We start from the raw sequence: 18,248 nt of genomic DNA, 5'->3' as shown, positions 1-18,248 counted from the left end.
ACCTGTGCAGGAAACGAAGAGAATGATGATGATGACGATGACGCCGACTCAAAGACAAAAGTGCATCTCAGTCAGTCACGAAAGGTTAAGTCTGGCCGACGCACTAAACTCTGCTGGTGTGTAAGAGTAAGTAAGCCCGCATAAAGAAAAGGAAAATACATTTAGGTATATACTTGTATGTATGAAAAAAAAATATAAAAGAAAAAAAGAAGCCTGGTGTGGCAATCAATCAACGGCTACGCAACACTCAGATGCTTTCCAAAGAAAGGCACCACAGTCGGAAACTTGAAGTCGGTGAAGCCTAACAAAAAAACAAATAAATAAAATGAAATAAAAATAACATTGCAGCTAATTTTAGTCAACGGGTTCCAACGTCAATGTGGGGATGTTTGGATGTTGCGAAGCTGGGATGTGACAGTGAGCTTTTATTTTAAATGCGCGCATTTGCATATGGCAGGCGGCTATGGACGATTCGCTGGCGTGGGCTTGAAGTCAAAACAAAAAACAAAAAAGTATGGCAGGGAGAGGTGGAGGGAAATTGGCACACGCACGGCGGTACTCGCAGATGGCAAACGGCTTGCAGTCGGACTTGCAAAGAGGCAGCGACAATGGCAACGGCTGATTTATTTTGTTGTTGTTACGCTTTTGTGTTATGCAAATCGGCTCGGGCTAAAGCCATTTCCTGATAAATGCTGGGTATGACTTACATTTACAGTTATAAAAGTGATTTCCACATATTTGATAAGGCGGCCCAAAACAAAAGACTTAAACAACAAACTTCTTCAGCTTCATATGCGTGAGTATACTTATACGTGTGTGTGTGTGTTCGTATCTGACCTGCTAGCTTACGTTCTTGTCAGTCATTCGAGTGTCTGCAGCTGCATTTTAAACGATCCCATCACCGGACATGCCACAAAACCCTTCTTCAACCTTCAATAGACGGTCCGCCGACCAACCGCTTGTTCGTATTCAATTTTATTAATGTTGGTTGTTTTTATTATTAATCGAAACGTGCATGACATAAAGAGTGGTTTTTATATTTCCCCAGCATTCTGAACATACTGAATGCATTTTTAATTTAGAAAAAAAGAAAAAAATGTAAGTAACTGGCTAAGGAAATTAAAAAGCAATATTTAATCAACGCACATAATCTGCATTTTAAAATTGAACAACGCCGCATGGGTGTTGACCATTTAACGCTTGAGCCATGCGTATGCGCCCCCAACCGCCGCCCTCCCCTTGTCCCTCTCGCTGCCACCAACTGACTACAGCTGCGGCTGCAGAAGAAGAATTTTGTTAGATTTTATCGACAATAAACGCGACGTTGTGTTTCGTATGAAAAAGGGGCAGCTTGCCATAAAGCTATAAAACTCTTGCGGAGTGGGACTTCCTTGAAATTAAAGTCGGGCGCATGAACAGAGGAATGGTCGATGGAATGGTCAGATGGATGGATGAACACTGTTGTTGGGTCGTCGTTCAGCATTTGGGCTTTGATTCTTTTGATTTTTTGACTGTTGGGCTTGTTAATCCTTTGACGTGACGTCGCTTTATAATTTGCACTCATATTTCATGTTATGCATGCGGTTTTTATGACCGGTATTTTGGTTGTCTTTTTTTTTAATTTTTCTTTTTTAATGCGGCACACAACATCAAGCGGAGCAGCGGAACGACCCGCATGTGCGACTGCGTGCGGCTCTTGATGGTTTTAGCCTTGCGGCATTTTGAAAGGTACTGTGATTGAATATTCTAAACCACTTGTCGTAAATCATGGGCCTGACAGTTTTGAGTCTTGCTAAAAAAATTATTTTATTCGCGACGCCCCAAAAGCTAACAACAACAAAAGTCCCATAGAATCAAAAGCTGTGCATGGATTTAGCATGGTACATGAATTAAGAGGGCGAGGGGCTCGGTAAGACATGCTTAGATCCCGAAGATACCCATTACATCACTATTGAATACATTTGTTGTGGCTTTGTTTGTCACTCCTCATGCAAATCAAAGCGCCCAAATGCCGAGACCCGTTCAGTCAATGCCAATTTCCAAGCGAATAACGAAAAAAGAGCAGTTGCTATAAATAAATGCAAAACAGCGGCTGCTCTTAAACTTAATGAACCATAAAAATTCACACGCACAGCCACAAGTTCGTGGCTCAAAAAAGTGACACAGACCTTTCTTCTGCTTCAAATGGCGACCCCAAAGTAAATCAAAACCAAGAACAAAAAATGAAATGTTAATGAAATTAAAATAGACATTTACAAACAGCATCAACAAACAGACACACACATATACCCACATACAGAGAAAAATGACTACGTTTTCTCAGCAAACAAATCAACGAGGCAACATAAAATGTTCAAATTCAAAGAAAACTATTAAACAACTGCTCCTCAGTTCAGTGGCCAAGTTTTATCTGAGAAATCTCACATAACAAGCTAAAAAGAGAAGTGGAGAACATAAGGTAACATTTGCTTAGAAATTAGAGCTCAAAACAAATGCCGAAAATCGCTGAGAAACGACAACACACAAACGAAATCAATGAGCGAGCCACAGACTCACAAATAACAGATAACAGACAAGAGACGACCGGTTGGTTCATCAGCACTGTTAAAGCGCTGTTAAATAACATGACAGAGCATTCGACGCCACGTCGCTGCTGCAGCTTAAGAACGACAAAGCTTAGGCCATGGTTCATTGATCATACAAAGCTAAAGCTAAAGCAGGTTCTGCCGACGTCCACAGCACTGCCTGCGCTAACGTCGACTGTGCCGTCAGCGTCAACGTCACTAGCTAGCTTAACAGACGTTCTGGCCAGTCAACTCAACATGCTGTCGGCGCTCAGAATCCACTTCCACTTCATTACAGGCGGTAGTGGCGCGCTTGTTGTGGTTGCGGCAACCACCGACCGGTTCATTCCCCAATCGTCGCTCGAACTGTGCGCGTGCGCCGCTTCCCACGCGAAACCCGCACAGATAGTTTTCAAGCGCGTTCTACGCCAATAAACAAAATAATAAAAACAAACGCGCACGCGTGCTTAATACTTAGTTTATGCAAATTTCTTACAACTGTTTTAAACTTCTTGTAGAATCATTTCGCAAGAGCGTGAAAGTAAAAATTCTTGTGTCCGCAGCTAACAAAAGAAATCAAGCAGAGTGTAATACGAATACGAATATTACGAAATACACACAAAGCATCGCGTAACCGTACAAACAAAGGCTATATAAAAAGAGAGTGAAAAAAGAAATTGTTGTCAATGAGTAATGAGTGCGCTGTTTTTGTGTTAATTGATTGCCAAATGTGCTGTAAGAAAAAAGCAAACAAATAAAAATTATAAAGTGTTGTGGAGCAGCGCATACTTGTATGTTTGTAGGTGAGCAATTCAAATAGTTAATAAAGGCAAAAAAGCATAGCTACGCATGAGCGTTGAACATGATTAATAACTTGTAATCATTCAGAAAATAAAAATAAAAATTTCGAGTGTCATGCTCTACAAAATTGTTTAAACACACAAATAATTGCACTTTAATTTCAAAATGATCCAAAAAAAATATGGAAAAATCCGTTAACCCTTTTGTTGAGCATATCAGTATGTGTATTGTGTATTATGTCTTTCATTGATGTGGCACAGGGAGACAGCCTAATGGACTGAGAGAGCTTGGAGTGGGGGAGATGATGCCTCACCCTCTGCACACCAACGCATTTTTAAATGGAAAAGAGCGAGCACCTTGACTAGAAAGAAGAATCCAAGCCATTTCGGCTGATAACTAAAAATTTCACTTACAAAGGCGGCGCAATATTTTCTTATTGTGTTCCCCATTTTCTGGGTCAGACGCAAAAGAGCCCATCCTCAACGCCAAGCCCAGAAAACATGGCCAGGCCGCTAGAAACATTTGCTTATAAATGGGCACTGCCACAACCAAAAAGGGATTTCCCTTTTACACGTACACACACATAAGAACTAAACAAAAGTCGAAGTCAAAGTCAATCAAAGTGGAAAACTTTCATTGCCCATATTAGAGAGACGACAGTCTTAGGCAGTCTCTGGAAAAGCAAACAATCGAACGCTCGAACAAACGGGCAACAGTTACAAAGTGTCAACCGAAAAAATAACAGCAACAACGTCGAAAAGATAGACAGCAGAATATGCAGCACTAAAGGTAGAACGTTAGAAAATAAATAAAGCATAAATTACAGACAGACAATGAATGCTCAATGAACTTCAGTCGACCCACTAGACGACTTCAAAAAGAACCAACGGTTGCTTATTTTTTTATTCCCCGTTCTTTTATTATTATCTTTTTTTTTTTGGCAGCTTCGAGTAGTCGGGGTAAGCCATAATGTTCCAAAGCAAACCAAGCCCAAGACGCTGCAGTACATATGAGTAGTCAGTTTCGGTTTCGATTTCCTGTGATTCTACAATATGAATTCCCCTACTCTTGTGCATGTTGTGCATGATTAATAAAAAAAATAACGAAGAAGAAAAAATCCCTACCTACACTATTCTACCCAACCGCTTATAAGTCGTAATTGTTGTTGTTGTTGTTATTGCTACTACCTTGGTCTACCTTTTCAGCGCCCAAAGAGCCAGTCCGCTATCTGCGGTTGATTAGTAAGCACGTCAACATTTCATTCATTTCATTTCAATATAAAAAATGTACAACAACCTCGTCAACTTCACCGTCGACGCATTATGTCTGTCCGACTTTAGCAAAGTCACAATGTTGTCTGTTACAACAACAACAACGATTACCTCAAATTTTTTTATGCCATTTTGTGGCTTTGCATTTTAATTGCTTTTTATTTTGTGGCCATACCTGCCCCCTGTTTCATTTATGAATTAGGCGCGATGTGACTGTTCAATTGAGCATGAAATGCAAATTTTTCAAAAAAAAAAAAAATAATAATAATAATAATATTAATTCAAATGATATTACATTGCTGAAAGTTTTTTCATAATCCATTTCAGTGCTTGACTACCAGTTTTTGGGCAGGACAATGTATTTATCTTACAATCCAATAGATCCTTTGCCTTGCCAAAACATTTATTTCAACGCCTTTCTCACACTTTAACGAAACAAGCCTCACCAAAGCTAAAACTTACAAATGCTCACTGTTGTGAGCAGATACTTGCCATTTGACAAATGAAAGCAAAAAGCATCAGCAAAAGAATAAAACTAAAAGTCAGACAATGCAGCGGACAATAAAGTCTAGAATGGTTGCGTTAATTTTTCATGCCAGACAACAGAAAAACCATATTATTTCATTATTTACATGAGACTAAACAAACGAAAGGCACAAAGTGTCCAGCAGGTCATTAGTCATGGCGACGTCACCACAACAGCTCGCAGTTCGTCGAGCGTGGAGGGATAGCAGAGAAATGAAATAGAATCGCTAAATTTGACATGCCGAAGATAAGATACCCTTACAATTATCAAAGACTATGCAAATGTTTATATGAAATCAAAAGGATATGAATATGGTATTAATGATATGAAAATGATATGAATATGATATGAATGTTATATGAATATAATATAAATGTGATATTAATATGATATGAATATGGTAAAAATTTGGAATGAATAAATAATGAATAAATATTGTGGGACTAATAGATATGGATGGGATATAAATATAACAAACAATGATTTCAATACGATAAACAAGTGAGTGCTAATTACATTTCTCACCGTTTAGACAGTTTAATAACTGGTCGTGTTATATGCAACCCAAAAATAGTTTATTTAAATGTATGTCGCTTTATACAAATATTTTCTGCACACAATGCTTTCAAATAAAAATTCGTATTGGCTTGTAAGTTTAGGCAAAGTTATTTTAGCGGCTTATTAAATTCGGTTTGGGAATAATTTTTGTCCACAAATCTGTTCATGTTACATACTGTTTTATTTAGATGAAAGGTCACACTACTTAATTAAATATTAAATAAGTTAAATGAAACTGGAATAAAAAAGTACTGAACCCAGTTTGCCATGAGGATTCTCCCTAGAGTTTTGAGCCTTATCTTTTCACAAAGGACCTACTATTTATAAATAAACCACCCATTTAAAGAGTATAGAAACACTATTGTGGAGTAAGAGGAACAGCTAGAACAGCCAGTGTTGCCAATAGAGCAAAACGTAGTGTGTGCTATGAAACCATACTAAAGCGGATAAAAAGTAATCAAAAGTGCTAAGAACGACATAATAAGGGGACTACGAGACTGTGAGGATTGCAAGGATGGCACCGCTGAAGACGAGGCTGAGTAGGTGTTGTGTTTGTTGTTGTTGTCGGTTTCAGAACAAGAACCATGTCAAAAAGGAAATGAAATTAAAGAAAGAAAAGCATGAAAAAGTCTATGGCACAGTTGCTTATAATAAAGCAGCGCGGGCGGGCCTGCAAGCACTGGTACTAAAAAAAATATTGTATTATATGCAGAAGGCGGAGGCGGCGGCTGAGACGCTGAACGCGGCGCAGATTCTTAGCCGCGTAAGCTGTTTGGTGGAAAGCACGCGGGCAAGCGATGTGGCCACAATTTTAAGCTGCAGCTTAAAGCACTGACAACAACAACGAATACAACAACTACCTCTACTAAGTCCAACGAGTGCAGTTGCATTTTGTATAGCTCTTTAGTGTGATTAATGTGGCAATTCACATACACAGCGACACATACACTTGCACATAACACACACAAACAGGTACATATAACAAAATATTCTGAACTAAGCCCTTAACTCCATTGCACTCTTATTGAAAAGGTAGGGATTTTCTGTTTTAAATATAAGGAAAAATAACTAATCACATCTAGAGAAATATGTGATGTGAATATATAAATATTTTCAAAACCGTACTGAGAACTTAAAAAGAATTGAATGGTTTGCTCAGCAATTATTATTATATAATTATGACTTTAATGGCTATACACAATTAATAGCTCACATATCGACTTACTTAGTTAAGGATATTTCATTCCTCATCTCATGTTTTCTCATTAATTTAATGGGGTTATTTCTTGGTAATAGATAGTTCTAATTACTTGGATGTTTCTAGAACAGAGCCACTTCTTTGAGTGTAGCAGTACGTACGATCTGTTGTTGCTGCTTCTAGGACTGCTTCGTTTGGCAGACGTGTGCTCCTTTACACTTTTCCTTTTCATTTTTTGTCGGCGCTGTTGCTTTTGTTAGCAAAACAAAACCGTATCCACCCACTCTACCTAGATTTTGTTTGTTAGCACAACACAGTCTCCTACTAGGCACACACCCATACACATACAGGTACACCTTAATCCTTTGGCGCGCACAAACTGTGCAACGCCCACGCGTTTGGGGCCAAAAGCTCTGTCTCGGCTTTTATCGCATTTTCTCCCCTGTGCTTTTTTCCTGTGCGGCTTTTGTTGTTGTTGTTGCTGCTGCTTTTGGGTGCACCTTACGCGTATCTCATTATGTGCGGCGATGAACTGTCGCTTGTGGTAGGTAATGCCGGTTGGTTGGTTTTTTGTGCTCGATTTTCTTTGAGCTGCAGGCCAACGTCTTGAATTTCATTTTTCATAAGCGGAACTCCCATTTTCTCTTCTTATTTTGCTTTCCTGCGAAGGCATGTATCCATACAAGTATGCTGCGGCCACTCATTGTGGCGTTTTCTCGCCTGTCAACGTGTGCGTGCGTATGTGTGTGTGTGTGTGTGTGTGTGTGTTTGTCAGCCAAGCATATTGACTTAGGGCTTCATTTACACAAGTGTTTGACGGCGACCTGTTTCTTATGCTTTGTTCCCTGTGGGGCCGGCTGTCAGGAAACAGAAACCGAAACAGGCAACAGGATGCTCAACAGGAGTCTTTTTTCTGCAGCTCTGTTTTTCATATTTTCAACACATTTTTTGTTGTTTTTGTTTCTTACGCTGCTTATTAAACCTTTTGCGGGGCTTCATGCCAGTCATGTGCAAGTTTTGCAGCCATAAATTAAATGAGTTTCTTATTTATTTTTCAACGCTTCTCCTTTTTTGCTCTGTTTGATGAGGCACAGGAAATGCGCACAAGTTGCTGCGTGCAAGGCAACCCTAGCCACTTGGCATGGTATTTCGTTTTTGCTGCTTTTTTTTCTTCGTTTTGTAGGGCAATCAGTCAAGCAGTGTGTGCCACTTTCCCGGCATGTTTGGGGTGCCGATGTTGGTGCCACATCCTCGTCGTTGTGTTCACTTTTGCCTGCCGCATGCACAAATTAATTAAGCCATTTCGATTAAATCAACTAAAACGCCAAGACGGCGACGAACCCGACGATGCCGCTTACTCGAAATACAAATTACAAAAGCCTGTGCAGCAACACAACCACGGACAAAGTCACAGCAGCCAGGGAACATGAAACTGTGTCATTGTGTGACATAAAAACAACAACAGCTAGTCCAAACACGTACGAGACACTGAGCACAGGAAGCCAACCAGCCAGCTAGTCAGCTAGTCAGCCAGTCAGCCAGTCAAGAAGCCAGTTAGTCGGCCAGACCCGGGCTGCAACACGCGCAGGCATCAATTTTTGTCCAGTAGCCGAGAAAATGTCACGTTTCCACATAAGTTACGAGCAGCCCCCCAACCCCATCCCTACTCCCCCTTCCCTGTCCAACACAAATGAGCGTGAGAATTGCTGCTGCCTTTTCCTGTCGCATCGCTTAGTGCTTAGTCGTAGTCCAATTGCAGCCAGCCTAGGAAAAAGGTACTTTCCATGGTGAAAATTAATTGCGCCCCGGCAAATGCCGACCAAATGCTTGTCGCTAACTTTGGGCTGCTGTCGACAATTAATTGGAAAGCAGTAGACAAAAAAAAAACCAAACAATGAGTAGAATTAAAAGCATCTCACACACACACACACATACAAACATGTATTTACTCAACAGAAACAATAAAAATAGTAAAAAAAATTTTGGCATGTCTGTACAAAATTTTCACTCTTTATCGGCCAGGCCAAGTCGTTGGTCGCTTACACGATAAGTGCTAAAATTTCAATTAGGCCTTTCTTTGGGATCGTTTTTTTTTTTTTTAACTACAACATAGGCTTGGGGAAATTGCAGCAGGAATATACGACTATTTTCAAATCGAAGTGCTGTTTCAAAAAATGAGATCCAGCTTCGACCAATTTTTATCTTAATTATTTCTAGAATTAGTGTTATAACTAGACCAAGAATTCATAATTTCAAAAAAAAGCTCCCAAATTTCTTCTCATGTCAGAAGTATCTCATAATATGGATGAACCTGCAATTAAAAGCGCTCAACGTTTTATTTAGATCTTTGGAATGAACTTTCCCCGGTCTTCTTATTGGACCTTATTGGTAGAAAAAGTCAATATTGGGATTACTTTAACGATAATTACAGATAATAACAGAAAATACATCAAAGTACATATTTATGCAAACTATAACTTGAAGCACCTTTTCATAGCCTGGTGTTAAGGCACACATTACAGATTAGTTTTAAATTTTAATGAGGTCTGTAAGTAAAGGTAGCACATCTCAATTGAAAGGATTAATGCTATTTGACACCTTCCATTAATTGAAAACTTTTTTTAATTGAGATTGCTAATTTTCTAGTCCGCGTAAAGTTCATATGGTCCCGGATATGATTCATTTTTTCCCTAGAGCCTGCAGTAGTTTTTCTATTAAAAGCTGCCTGGAGTATTTGGCTTTCTTACAGGCTGCTTGAGATTGTCAAATTCCAAGACCGAATATAATTCATATTTTATTATCTTGTTAGCTTTCTGCACCATGCAGTATCTATGGTTCCCATAATTGGATGCCATATTAATTGCACTGCCATACCATACACTATATTTACGTTTTGGTTGTTCATGCACGCCTTGTGGTGGTCACAGTTGAGCAAAACAATAAACAAAAATTTAATAACTTTTTTACTTAACGCCTTTATGCTTTGCCCAGTTATTTGTTATGTTATTTGCAAGCACATAGAAACCCCACATAAACAAATAGAAAAATGTGTAGATGCATTTGACCAAAGGCCATAAGCAACGCTATTTGGTTTGCAGCATGGTTGGATAATTTTTCCGAAAGTCAACGTGTGCTCGTAAAATATTTTACGGGCAACTTTATGACCAAATTCCGCTGTAGCCCAGCAACAGCTTTAACGCAGCTTTAATGGGCGTGTCGCAGCCCAAAGGTGCTGTTAAGGCCAAACCAGCTATGCTCCAGTTTAAATAAACAAACAATTAAAATTACAAATTGGATGGACGGGCCAAACAGTACCAGAGATACAAGTATAGTAAGGCAGCAGCTGTAAACGTTCTGCTAATTGCCAACTAATTTAGAGCGGTCCACGGACACACACACGAGGATGCTATCGACTGTGGAGTTAGCAAATGTAAAGAAAGAATATGATATGAACTTTTTAAATATGCTTATGTTGGCCAAGAACGTCGACAACACGGACGATCACACAAGCTAGACCGAGCCGTGCCAGCTCGTCAATCTGCTGTTGCTTGTAATCAGCCACATTTATGTTTGCTCATAAATATGCAAATATCCTTTAAGTACTTTTAATGTCTTGCTATTTGTTGGCCGCCTGCCTAGCCATATCGTAATTTTCGTGCTCTGCAGACCTACGCTCAGACATCTGTCTGCACACGGACATGGAGTGCGACCTAATGGTCTTAATGGCATGTTTGGCATTGTCGCAGTCTTGTCTACACACACACAAACAAGTGCTTACACTTTGCAAAAACATGGTTCAAACCGTTAGCAGTACTAGACCTGTTGGACCAACTTCATTATTTATTCAATAGAATAAATATCTAAACAGGCTTAAAATAAAAGCAACAAAAACATTACAAGTAAAAGAAAAAATAATAATTTTCTTAATGCAGTTTAATATTATTTTAATTCAGAATTTGTTTAACGTCTTCTAACAAAACCTTCGTACAACACAAAATTTTTAATTTAGAAACAAATTGAATACATTTATTAGCAATAATATTTTTGTTGAAAAATAAATAAGCTGGACAGAATTTGGTAGAAAATAGTGTTTCCATTTGCACTTTTCTCTTGATGTGGTTGAACAAATTTTAGCAAAGGTTCTCTCTGGATAATAAAAATATTGCGGCTTGTCACAAAGAACAATTACATATATGTATGTAAATAATTTCAAATGAAAAAAATGTTAAGTCTAATTGAAGCAATTTATATTTCTCTTTCTTCTTTCAAAAATCTTTAAAATACTCAGTACGAGTGTTTGTAAAACATGAAAGGATCTTAAGAATCAAGTACTCTACAAAACTGCTTGACTTTAAAACTGAAATATTATGCTTTTTTTCTCTGAGTGCAGACATACATGTTCTGCAATGTTTTGGTTTCTGTGCACTCTGGAATTTTGTTGTTGTTAGCTCTATGGACTCATAAATAACACCTCATGCTGGTCGAGGCCACACTTCTTTATCTAGGTGCGCATGCCCTGCAGTACTCCATTCGGTTTTTGTTTTTTATTTTTTTTACTTATTTTGGCAACACTAGAAACAAACCCTTCTTGATTAGGCTATAAATATGCAAATCAGGCAGTAAACGTTTTCGCTAATTTGGACCAACAAACTTGCATTCATTTTTTGCAGAGTGAACGAGGCTTTGTCGCAGCAGCCCCAGTCGCAGCCACATCATCTGAGCATCCACCAAATTCGCACACAGTGGCCAGCAGAAGACGAGCAACAAACCGAATGCAGTATCTCAATTACGCGCTGCAGACATCCACGCGACTGCTGACGGCCCACAGCAACACCAACACTAACACGAATACAAACACGAACAACAACACACAGACGAGCAACAAGCCCCACACACCTACAGACGAGGACATTGAGCGGGCCTGCTGCAGTCGAGGCGCTCAATTGCTCAGACAACGCAAACAGGAGTTGGCCAAACGTCGCGCTCTCGAGGATCAGCTGAACGCGAACGCCGCATTCATCGAGCAGCAGCAGTTGGAGCTACAGCAGGAGGAGCAAGAGCGGGAACGGGAGCGAAGAGAGCAGTTGCCACTGTTCCACATCAGCTACGACGATACTGAGGGCGCTGTGGGCGGCTACGATCCGAGCACAGGCGGTAACGAGCGAGAGCAGCAGCAACAGCAGCTGGCAGAGGCGGAGGACGACGACGAGGAGGACGAGCAGCCAGTCCAATGAAATTTACTCTCATTTAATGTTCAATTGGCGCGCAGCAAACTGCTTTCGTTTTTCAACCGCGACATGGCCGCCACCGATGGCCAAATAATATTGGCAGCCTCACGGTTCGGCGACACCACGCCCGTGTACCTGCGCGACTTTTCCAAACAGCCGCTGCCGGCAGTGGCAAAGATCCTCAAAGGTCAGCATCAGGCATTGGGTGTGCCCACACTATCGGCGCCCTCCCTACAGAGCACGGCGCTGTTCCTGAGCGCGGGCAAAAAATATCAGATTTTGGCACAGCCCATTAAGATCAAAGAGGGACGCAAGCCGACCAATGTTGGCGCCAAGGTGCTTATACCGGAGACCTATTCGGGCTACTTTGAGCTGCTCAGCGAGGACGGTCGTTCAACGCGCTGCATCGACTCGGTGCTGGAGCTGGCGCGTCGGCGAAACACCCGAGTACTTGTACGTGAGACATTCCGTTGCACGCAAATGAATCGCACCATTCACGCCGGCGAACTGCTGACCACCATGAACGACAATGGCAAGTACTTGCAGTGCCGCAACATCAAAGACGAGATCATCAATCTGCCCCTAGATACCAAAGCCAAATTCTCGCCCATCGCCCGCGAGGATAGCATCAGTGGCGTCCACACCGTCAAGAATCTACTGATGAAGCGCATGCCGGTTATTGTGCGGTAAGAATTCTGATATAAAATCTCAATATCTTCCATATCTAGCTGTAATTGAGAATTTATTTATTTACTATATAGTTAAGTTTTATTAGATAGGCTTATAGGCTTATACAAGAAAACAGTGCATTTTGGTAGAGCAATTCATAAAGTACCATTTTTTCTAAAATTAATCTTACAGCCTTGTGCACGGCACTGCTCCCAAGGGTCTTAAGCAGCCGTTCGTGCCAGAACTGCGATTACTCGGATGCGTTGAGATTGATCGCATCTTCGCGCTGCCACTGCAGAAGGACACAGATCTGGTGCCAGTGCCACTAAATGCCAAGATCAAGCTGCAGCGGGCCAAGAACATGGAGCAGCTAGAGCATTTTATCGAATACACACGGTTCTTGGATAAGGCGCAGCGCCTGCTGGCGGATGCACGAGATCGCCTGCAAATTGTCGATCTGAAGTTGTCAGAGAAGGAGAAGAAGGACTCGAAGTTTAGTAGTCGGAACAAGCTGCCCGTGGTGATGTTACCCTCGGCGGCGGGTATGGCCAGTGGTCTAGCAGAGAGTGGCTATGTGTTACGCAAAAGCGCCAGCTGTGATTCATGGTCTAAACAGCAGCAGGCGCTCCAAAACACTGAAATTGCCGAAGAGTACAGCGAGATCGATCACATCTACGACTATGTGAGGGGACTGACGCCTCTCTCGAAGGGTCTATCCCGCTTCGAACCCATCTGCGAGTCGCCAACCCTCAAATCTCATCACACGGACAGCAGCGGCAATTATTGCAGCCTGATACGTGTGCCCATCGTACAGCAGCAACAGCAGCAACAACAACAGCAGCAGCAGCAAAGTGCTGCAAATAATAACAACCATATTAATGGCAATGCCAACAACAACAACAACTACAGCAGCTTGGAATCGAACAAACATACAAACAGCAGCAGTGGTAGCAACCATCACCACCACCACCAGCACCATCACCACCACCAACCAAGCCATTCGCACAACCATCAGATCGGACTGGTGGTCAACCATTACCAACACAGCCATATACAGGAGGACATAAAGCCGGTGCCGCCGCCCATCGAGACGATACCGGGCAAAAAGCCGGCAGAGAAACGCCAACGTCCCACACTACCAAAGCTTTACATCAAGAACGCCCATAGCGCAGGCAGCAGCAGCAACGGCAACTCGACGGGCGGCACCAGTCACAGTCACAGCCATAGTCAGAGCCAGAGCCAGAATCACAGTCATACCGCGACGCCACAGACGTCACAGCCTCCCCCGCATCATGGCAATACCAACAATGGGAACGGGAATGGAAGTGCCAATGGAAATGGAAATAGTACGGCGGCTGTTGTGGCCAATGCTGCAGCCGCCGCTCTGGCCGCACATCATGCACACACCCACCCGCATCCGCACCCACATCCGCATCCGCATCCCCATCCGCACCCACACCAACTCCAACACCCTCATAGCCATCCACATGCGCATCCACATCACGGCAAGGTGCTGACGCCCAACAATCATTTACCGAGCAACCACAGCCCCAGTGGCCTGCTGACCAGCAAGGACTGTGCCGGTCTACTGGAGCCGCAATCGCCGCTTTTTCACATCAGGTGAGTAAGACTTTAAGTGTCTTTCACTTTTCCGTTTTGGGAAAATAATAATTCTATGGAAGACCGGTTGAAGGCTCTTCTAAAAAGCCAGCGATGTTATAACCTAGCTACAATAATTTGAAATTAAGACACAGTTTTATAAAAAATACAAGTAAATATCTGCAAGCATCACAATTATACATAAAACAAGGGTCATTTGCAAAAATTGCTTATTAAATTTTTAAGTTTTGAGTAAATTGGTCGGTTTTTGCGTTGGTAGGGTTTCATACTTGAATCGCTTTAACATATTTTTTCTTTTGTTTTCTTTTCTAAGTAACTCGTTTTATCATCAAAAAAGGGAAACTAAAGTTGCATAATCAGTAAAATAACTTTATCGCCATCGCTAAGCTCGTCTGCACAACTACCACAACTAACAGCTAAATAAAAAATAAAAAATACAAAATAAACGCTATGTGAATAACTTTTTCGTTCCGCTCCACCTTTGTTTAGATGGATGCTTTGCTACAATTTATTAGAGCATATTTTTCAATTTGGTACTTCTTTCAATCGCAGGTATAAGAGCCTCAGCAGCCTGCAGCTGACGCCCGACAATACCGCCGCCATACATGCGAATGCAAATACGCCGCCGATCTCAACGCATCCCAAAAGACAGTCAGGGCCGGCGGGCAGCGCCGGAACGCCGCCTGATGTGGTGCTCAAGTGTAGCAGCATATTAAATACTCACGCCTATCTGCCGCATAGTCGCAGTTCTAGCACCAATGGTGGTGGTGGTGGTGGTGGCGCCGGTGCAGGCGGTCTGCTGCACCATCACAATCCGCGCGAGGGTACGCTGGACTCGTCTCGTAGTGGCGGTCGAACTTCCGGCGATTCGAACAAGCTGCCGGAGAAGAAGACACGACGGTTGTCACGACCGCGTAGCTTGTCGAATCTTGTTTGGGACTTGAGGCCATCCAAAGAGAAGTCAAAGAAGAAGCTCTACATACACCACTTCGATCATCGCCAGCAGGCGACGCTCTATCTTTAGGCTTTCCATCCAGCCCATTCAGCCCATCCAGCCAGCCAGCCAGTTAGTCAGTTAGTCAGCCAGTCAGTCAGCCAGTCAGCCGGATGCAGTGCAAAGCTTCCGGCCGTCGCCAACTCGTTTTGCTGCCATCGACCCTCCCAACCACCCAAGATTTGCATTTCGTTTAAGCGTGCCCTGCGCTGTGTGTGTTCCAGCAGGTAAGTGGGGGTGCTGTGAATTGCGGGGCTGTGCGAGTGCGAATAAAATCGTGCAACATTTTGATTGTTTTTCTTTATTATTAAATTCGTGCTTCGCAATAGACACGCCGCATTTAACTAAACTCCTTCATTTCAATTTCCCTCTCTTTTTCTCTCTCCCGTTTTACAGGCAGTCGGCATCTTATAGCGCCAGCAGCTTTCACCATTTGGCTCCAGAGTAGTTCTTTGGTTTTAATTTCGTTTCGACGAGAAGCTTTGCTTTTAATTGTGCGGTTTTATTTGTTGTGCGCGGCGCCCGAAATTATGCTTTAAAAGTTCCAACGAAATATTTTCAAAAATATTTTTCTTGGATAAATGATGAAGAAGATTATTATGATGACGATGATGATGGATGAAAATAATACGCTGCCAACTATTGGTTAAATATCCTCTGCGCTGTCCAAAAAGTTTGCCAAGTGAGTAAACTAACTGCTCTTACTAGAGAAGGCAGCGTGCATTACGCATACGCAGCGTGAAAAGTATTCAATGAAAATGCAAAAGAACACACACACACACACACATACACACATCAAGTCTATGAAATTGTGATTTTAATTTTATGTTTAATTTAATATTATGCAACTGTGCAACTCAATCAACACACACACACACACTTACACATTCGTACAGACTTTAGTAGTTAATGACGATACATGTTGATATGTGCGCAGCCCCAGGCGATACATGAAAAGGCCATTTGCATATTGCTACTGCTACTGCTAGCAATTTGAAGTCACATTTAACGAGCAAACAAAAAAAAAGAAAACGAAAAACAAAATAGCAATACATACTATATATAACCTGGCATGTTAATCAAAAGATAAAATTAACTAACGGTGGCCCAATTAAATAATACAACAGAAATGTAATAAATGCGCCCAGCGATTTATATTTTATAACAAAATATATACGATTTATGCGCGCCCACTCGAATACAGCTCAGCCCACTGGCTACTACCCAAGCAGGCAGTGCTTGTAGAATTTGAGACGAATAAACATAAATAAATAAATACATACTCGTACATACAAGTACATGCATATGGACAACAGAACTACAGTAACAACACACAAATACTACATCAAGAAATTGCATAAATATGCATATATGTGCAGCAAAATATAAATAAATAGTTAATAAAGTTAAACAACAGCTAAATATTTAAAGTTATACAACTAGTTGAAATGAATTTATAAATTTCTCCTCATAATTTAAATGTTGTAATTGTATGTGAATTGTAATTGTGTAAGCATTTTAATTAATTAATTAATTGCAATAGAATTTCCCATGTTAGTTTTAGTTGCTCCTGTGCCTCGGCCGGCACAGAAAATTATGTGAAATGCAATGTGAAAATATGTGAGAGACACAAAAGATAACTCGAGCACTTGCAAATGCTGAGCAATGCATTGTCTTAGTCGTTTAGTATGTACATTTTAGTTGCTACAATATTACATATATGGCAAATAAATTACAAATATATACATATATTAAATTGTATTTGTGTCTAATAAATGTCTCAGAAAATTACAAACAAAACAACCAACTCTTCCATTTCTATGAGATTGACTATTACAGAAAGGTAAGCTATTTATAAGATATAATTACACTTCCAAAGGCAAATCATTGAATAATTCTAAATAACTTCCAACAGTAGAGAAGGAAACTGTGCCATACTTTCGAAACATAACTACAGGACTAAAAGTTGAAACAATAATAAAACAATAATAAAACAATAATAATAATATATGCTAACATTTATTTTCCTATTTTAAAAAGTGTTTGTTTCGGGAAGAAAATGTTTCAAATTATTTGGAAGTTTTATTATAATTTTAAATCTTATATTCCGAATAAAACCAGCAACCCAAAACAGTTTCATGTTATTTTTTAATTCAAAACAATATGTAGCTTGCATAAGAGTTACTTGTTTTTTAAAGAATTTCAATATAATATATGATATGTCCAGTCTACTAGCTCTAAAAATGAGTTACATTCTAGTGTGAGCATTTGAAAATATAAACATATCAATTTTTATTACCATGAGCAGGCTTTTTAATGAGGCGTCGAGTTGAACATTTTATAAGCTTACAAAAAAGTTGAGGGAGCTGTTGCTTTAATTTTAAATTTTTGGGGCTTTAAGTGATAATGAGATAGGCCATAATTTTGAAATCTTTGAATAAAAACGATAAGATAAGAATTTCTGGGGATTGTGTAAACATTTTGGGATAAAAGTGCAGGTGCTGCAAGTTTTATGAAAGCAATCATTTGAAAAATCAGTTGCAAAAAGGTTTTCATTTTTTTTATTTACAACTAATGAACCTATGGCAGATACATGATATAGAGCAGATTTTAAATTTTTAAATATAGTGAGACATCCTAATATGCATGGGTTATCTTTATAAACAAATATTTTATCATACTAAGACCACCTTGCCAGCATTAGACAATAAAAAGAAAGTATGTTAATACTTATAAGTATCAAACATTTCGCTCATAAAAATTTTTAGTATTCGAATATATTTTTCAAAATAAATGGTAATCGACATATTTAAAAAAGT

General features: G+C 40.4%; 2 protein-coding genes across 2 annotated transcripts; both read left to right on the top strand.

Moving 5' to 3' along the window:
- The first annotated feature begins 3,349 nt into the window (after positions 1-3,349).
- Positions 3,350-12,152, top strand: LOC115634722 (probable serine/threonine-protein kinase cdc7). The gene is made up of 2 exons (XM_030532605.1): positions 3,350-3,367; positions 11,589-12,152. Exon 2 carries the CDS (start codon positions 11,691-11,693, stop codon positions 12,150-12,152), a length of 462 nt encoding a protein of 153 aa, XP_030388465.1. The 5' UTR covers positions 3,350-3,367; positions 11,589-11,690.
- LOC115625815 lies at positions 12,144-17,229 on the top strand. The gene is made up of 4 exons (XM_030521005.1): positions 12,144-12,832; positions 13,008-14,435; positions 14,988-15,656; positions 15,826-17,229. Exons 1-3 carry the CDS (start codon positions 12,216-12,218, stop codon positions 15,457-15,459), a joined length of 2,517 nt encoding a protein of 838 aa, XP_030376865.1. The 5' UTR covers positions 12,144-12,215; the 3' UTR covers positions 15,460-15,656; positions 15,826-17,229.
- Positions 17,230-18,248: the final 1,019 nt, after the last annotated feature.

This window comes from Scaptodrosophila lebanonensis, unplaced genomic scaffold, assembly GCF_003285725.1.
Source record: "Scaptodrosophila lebanonensis strain 11010-0011.00,11010-0021.00 unplaced genomic scaffold, SlebRS2 tig00000001-arrow-pilon, whole genome shotgun sequence".
In the NCBI taxonomy this organism is placed as follows: Eukaryota; Metazoa; Arthropoda; class Insecta; order Diptera; family Drosophilidae; genus Scaptodrosophila; species Scaptodrosophila lebanonensis.
Note: the sequence above shows the minus strand (reverse complement) of the source record. Positions and strands in the feature narration are given on the sequence as shown.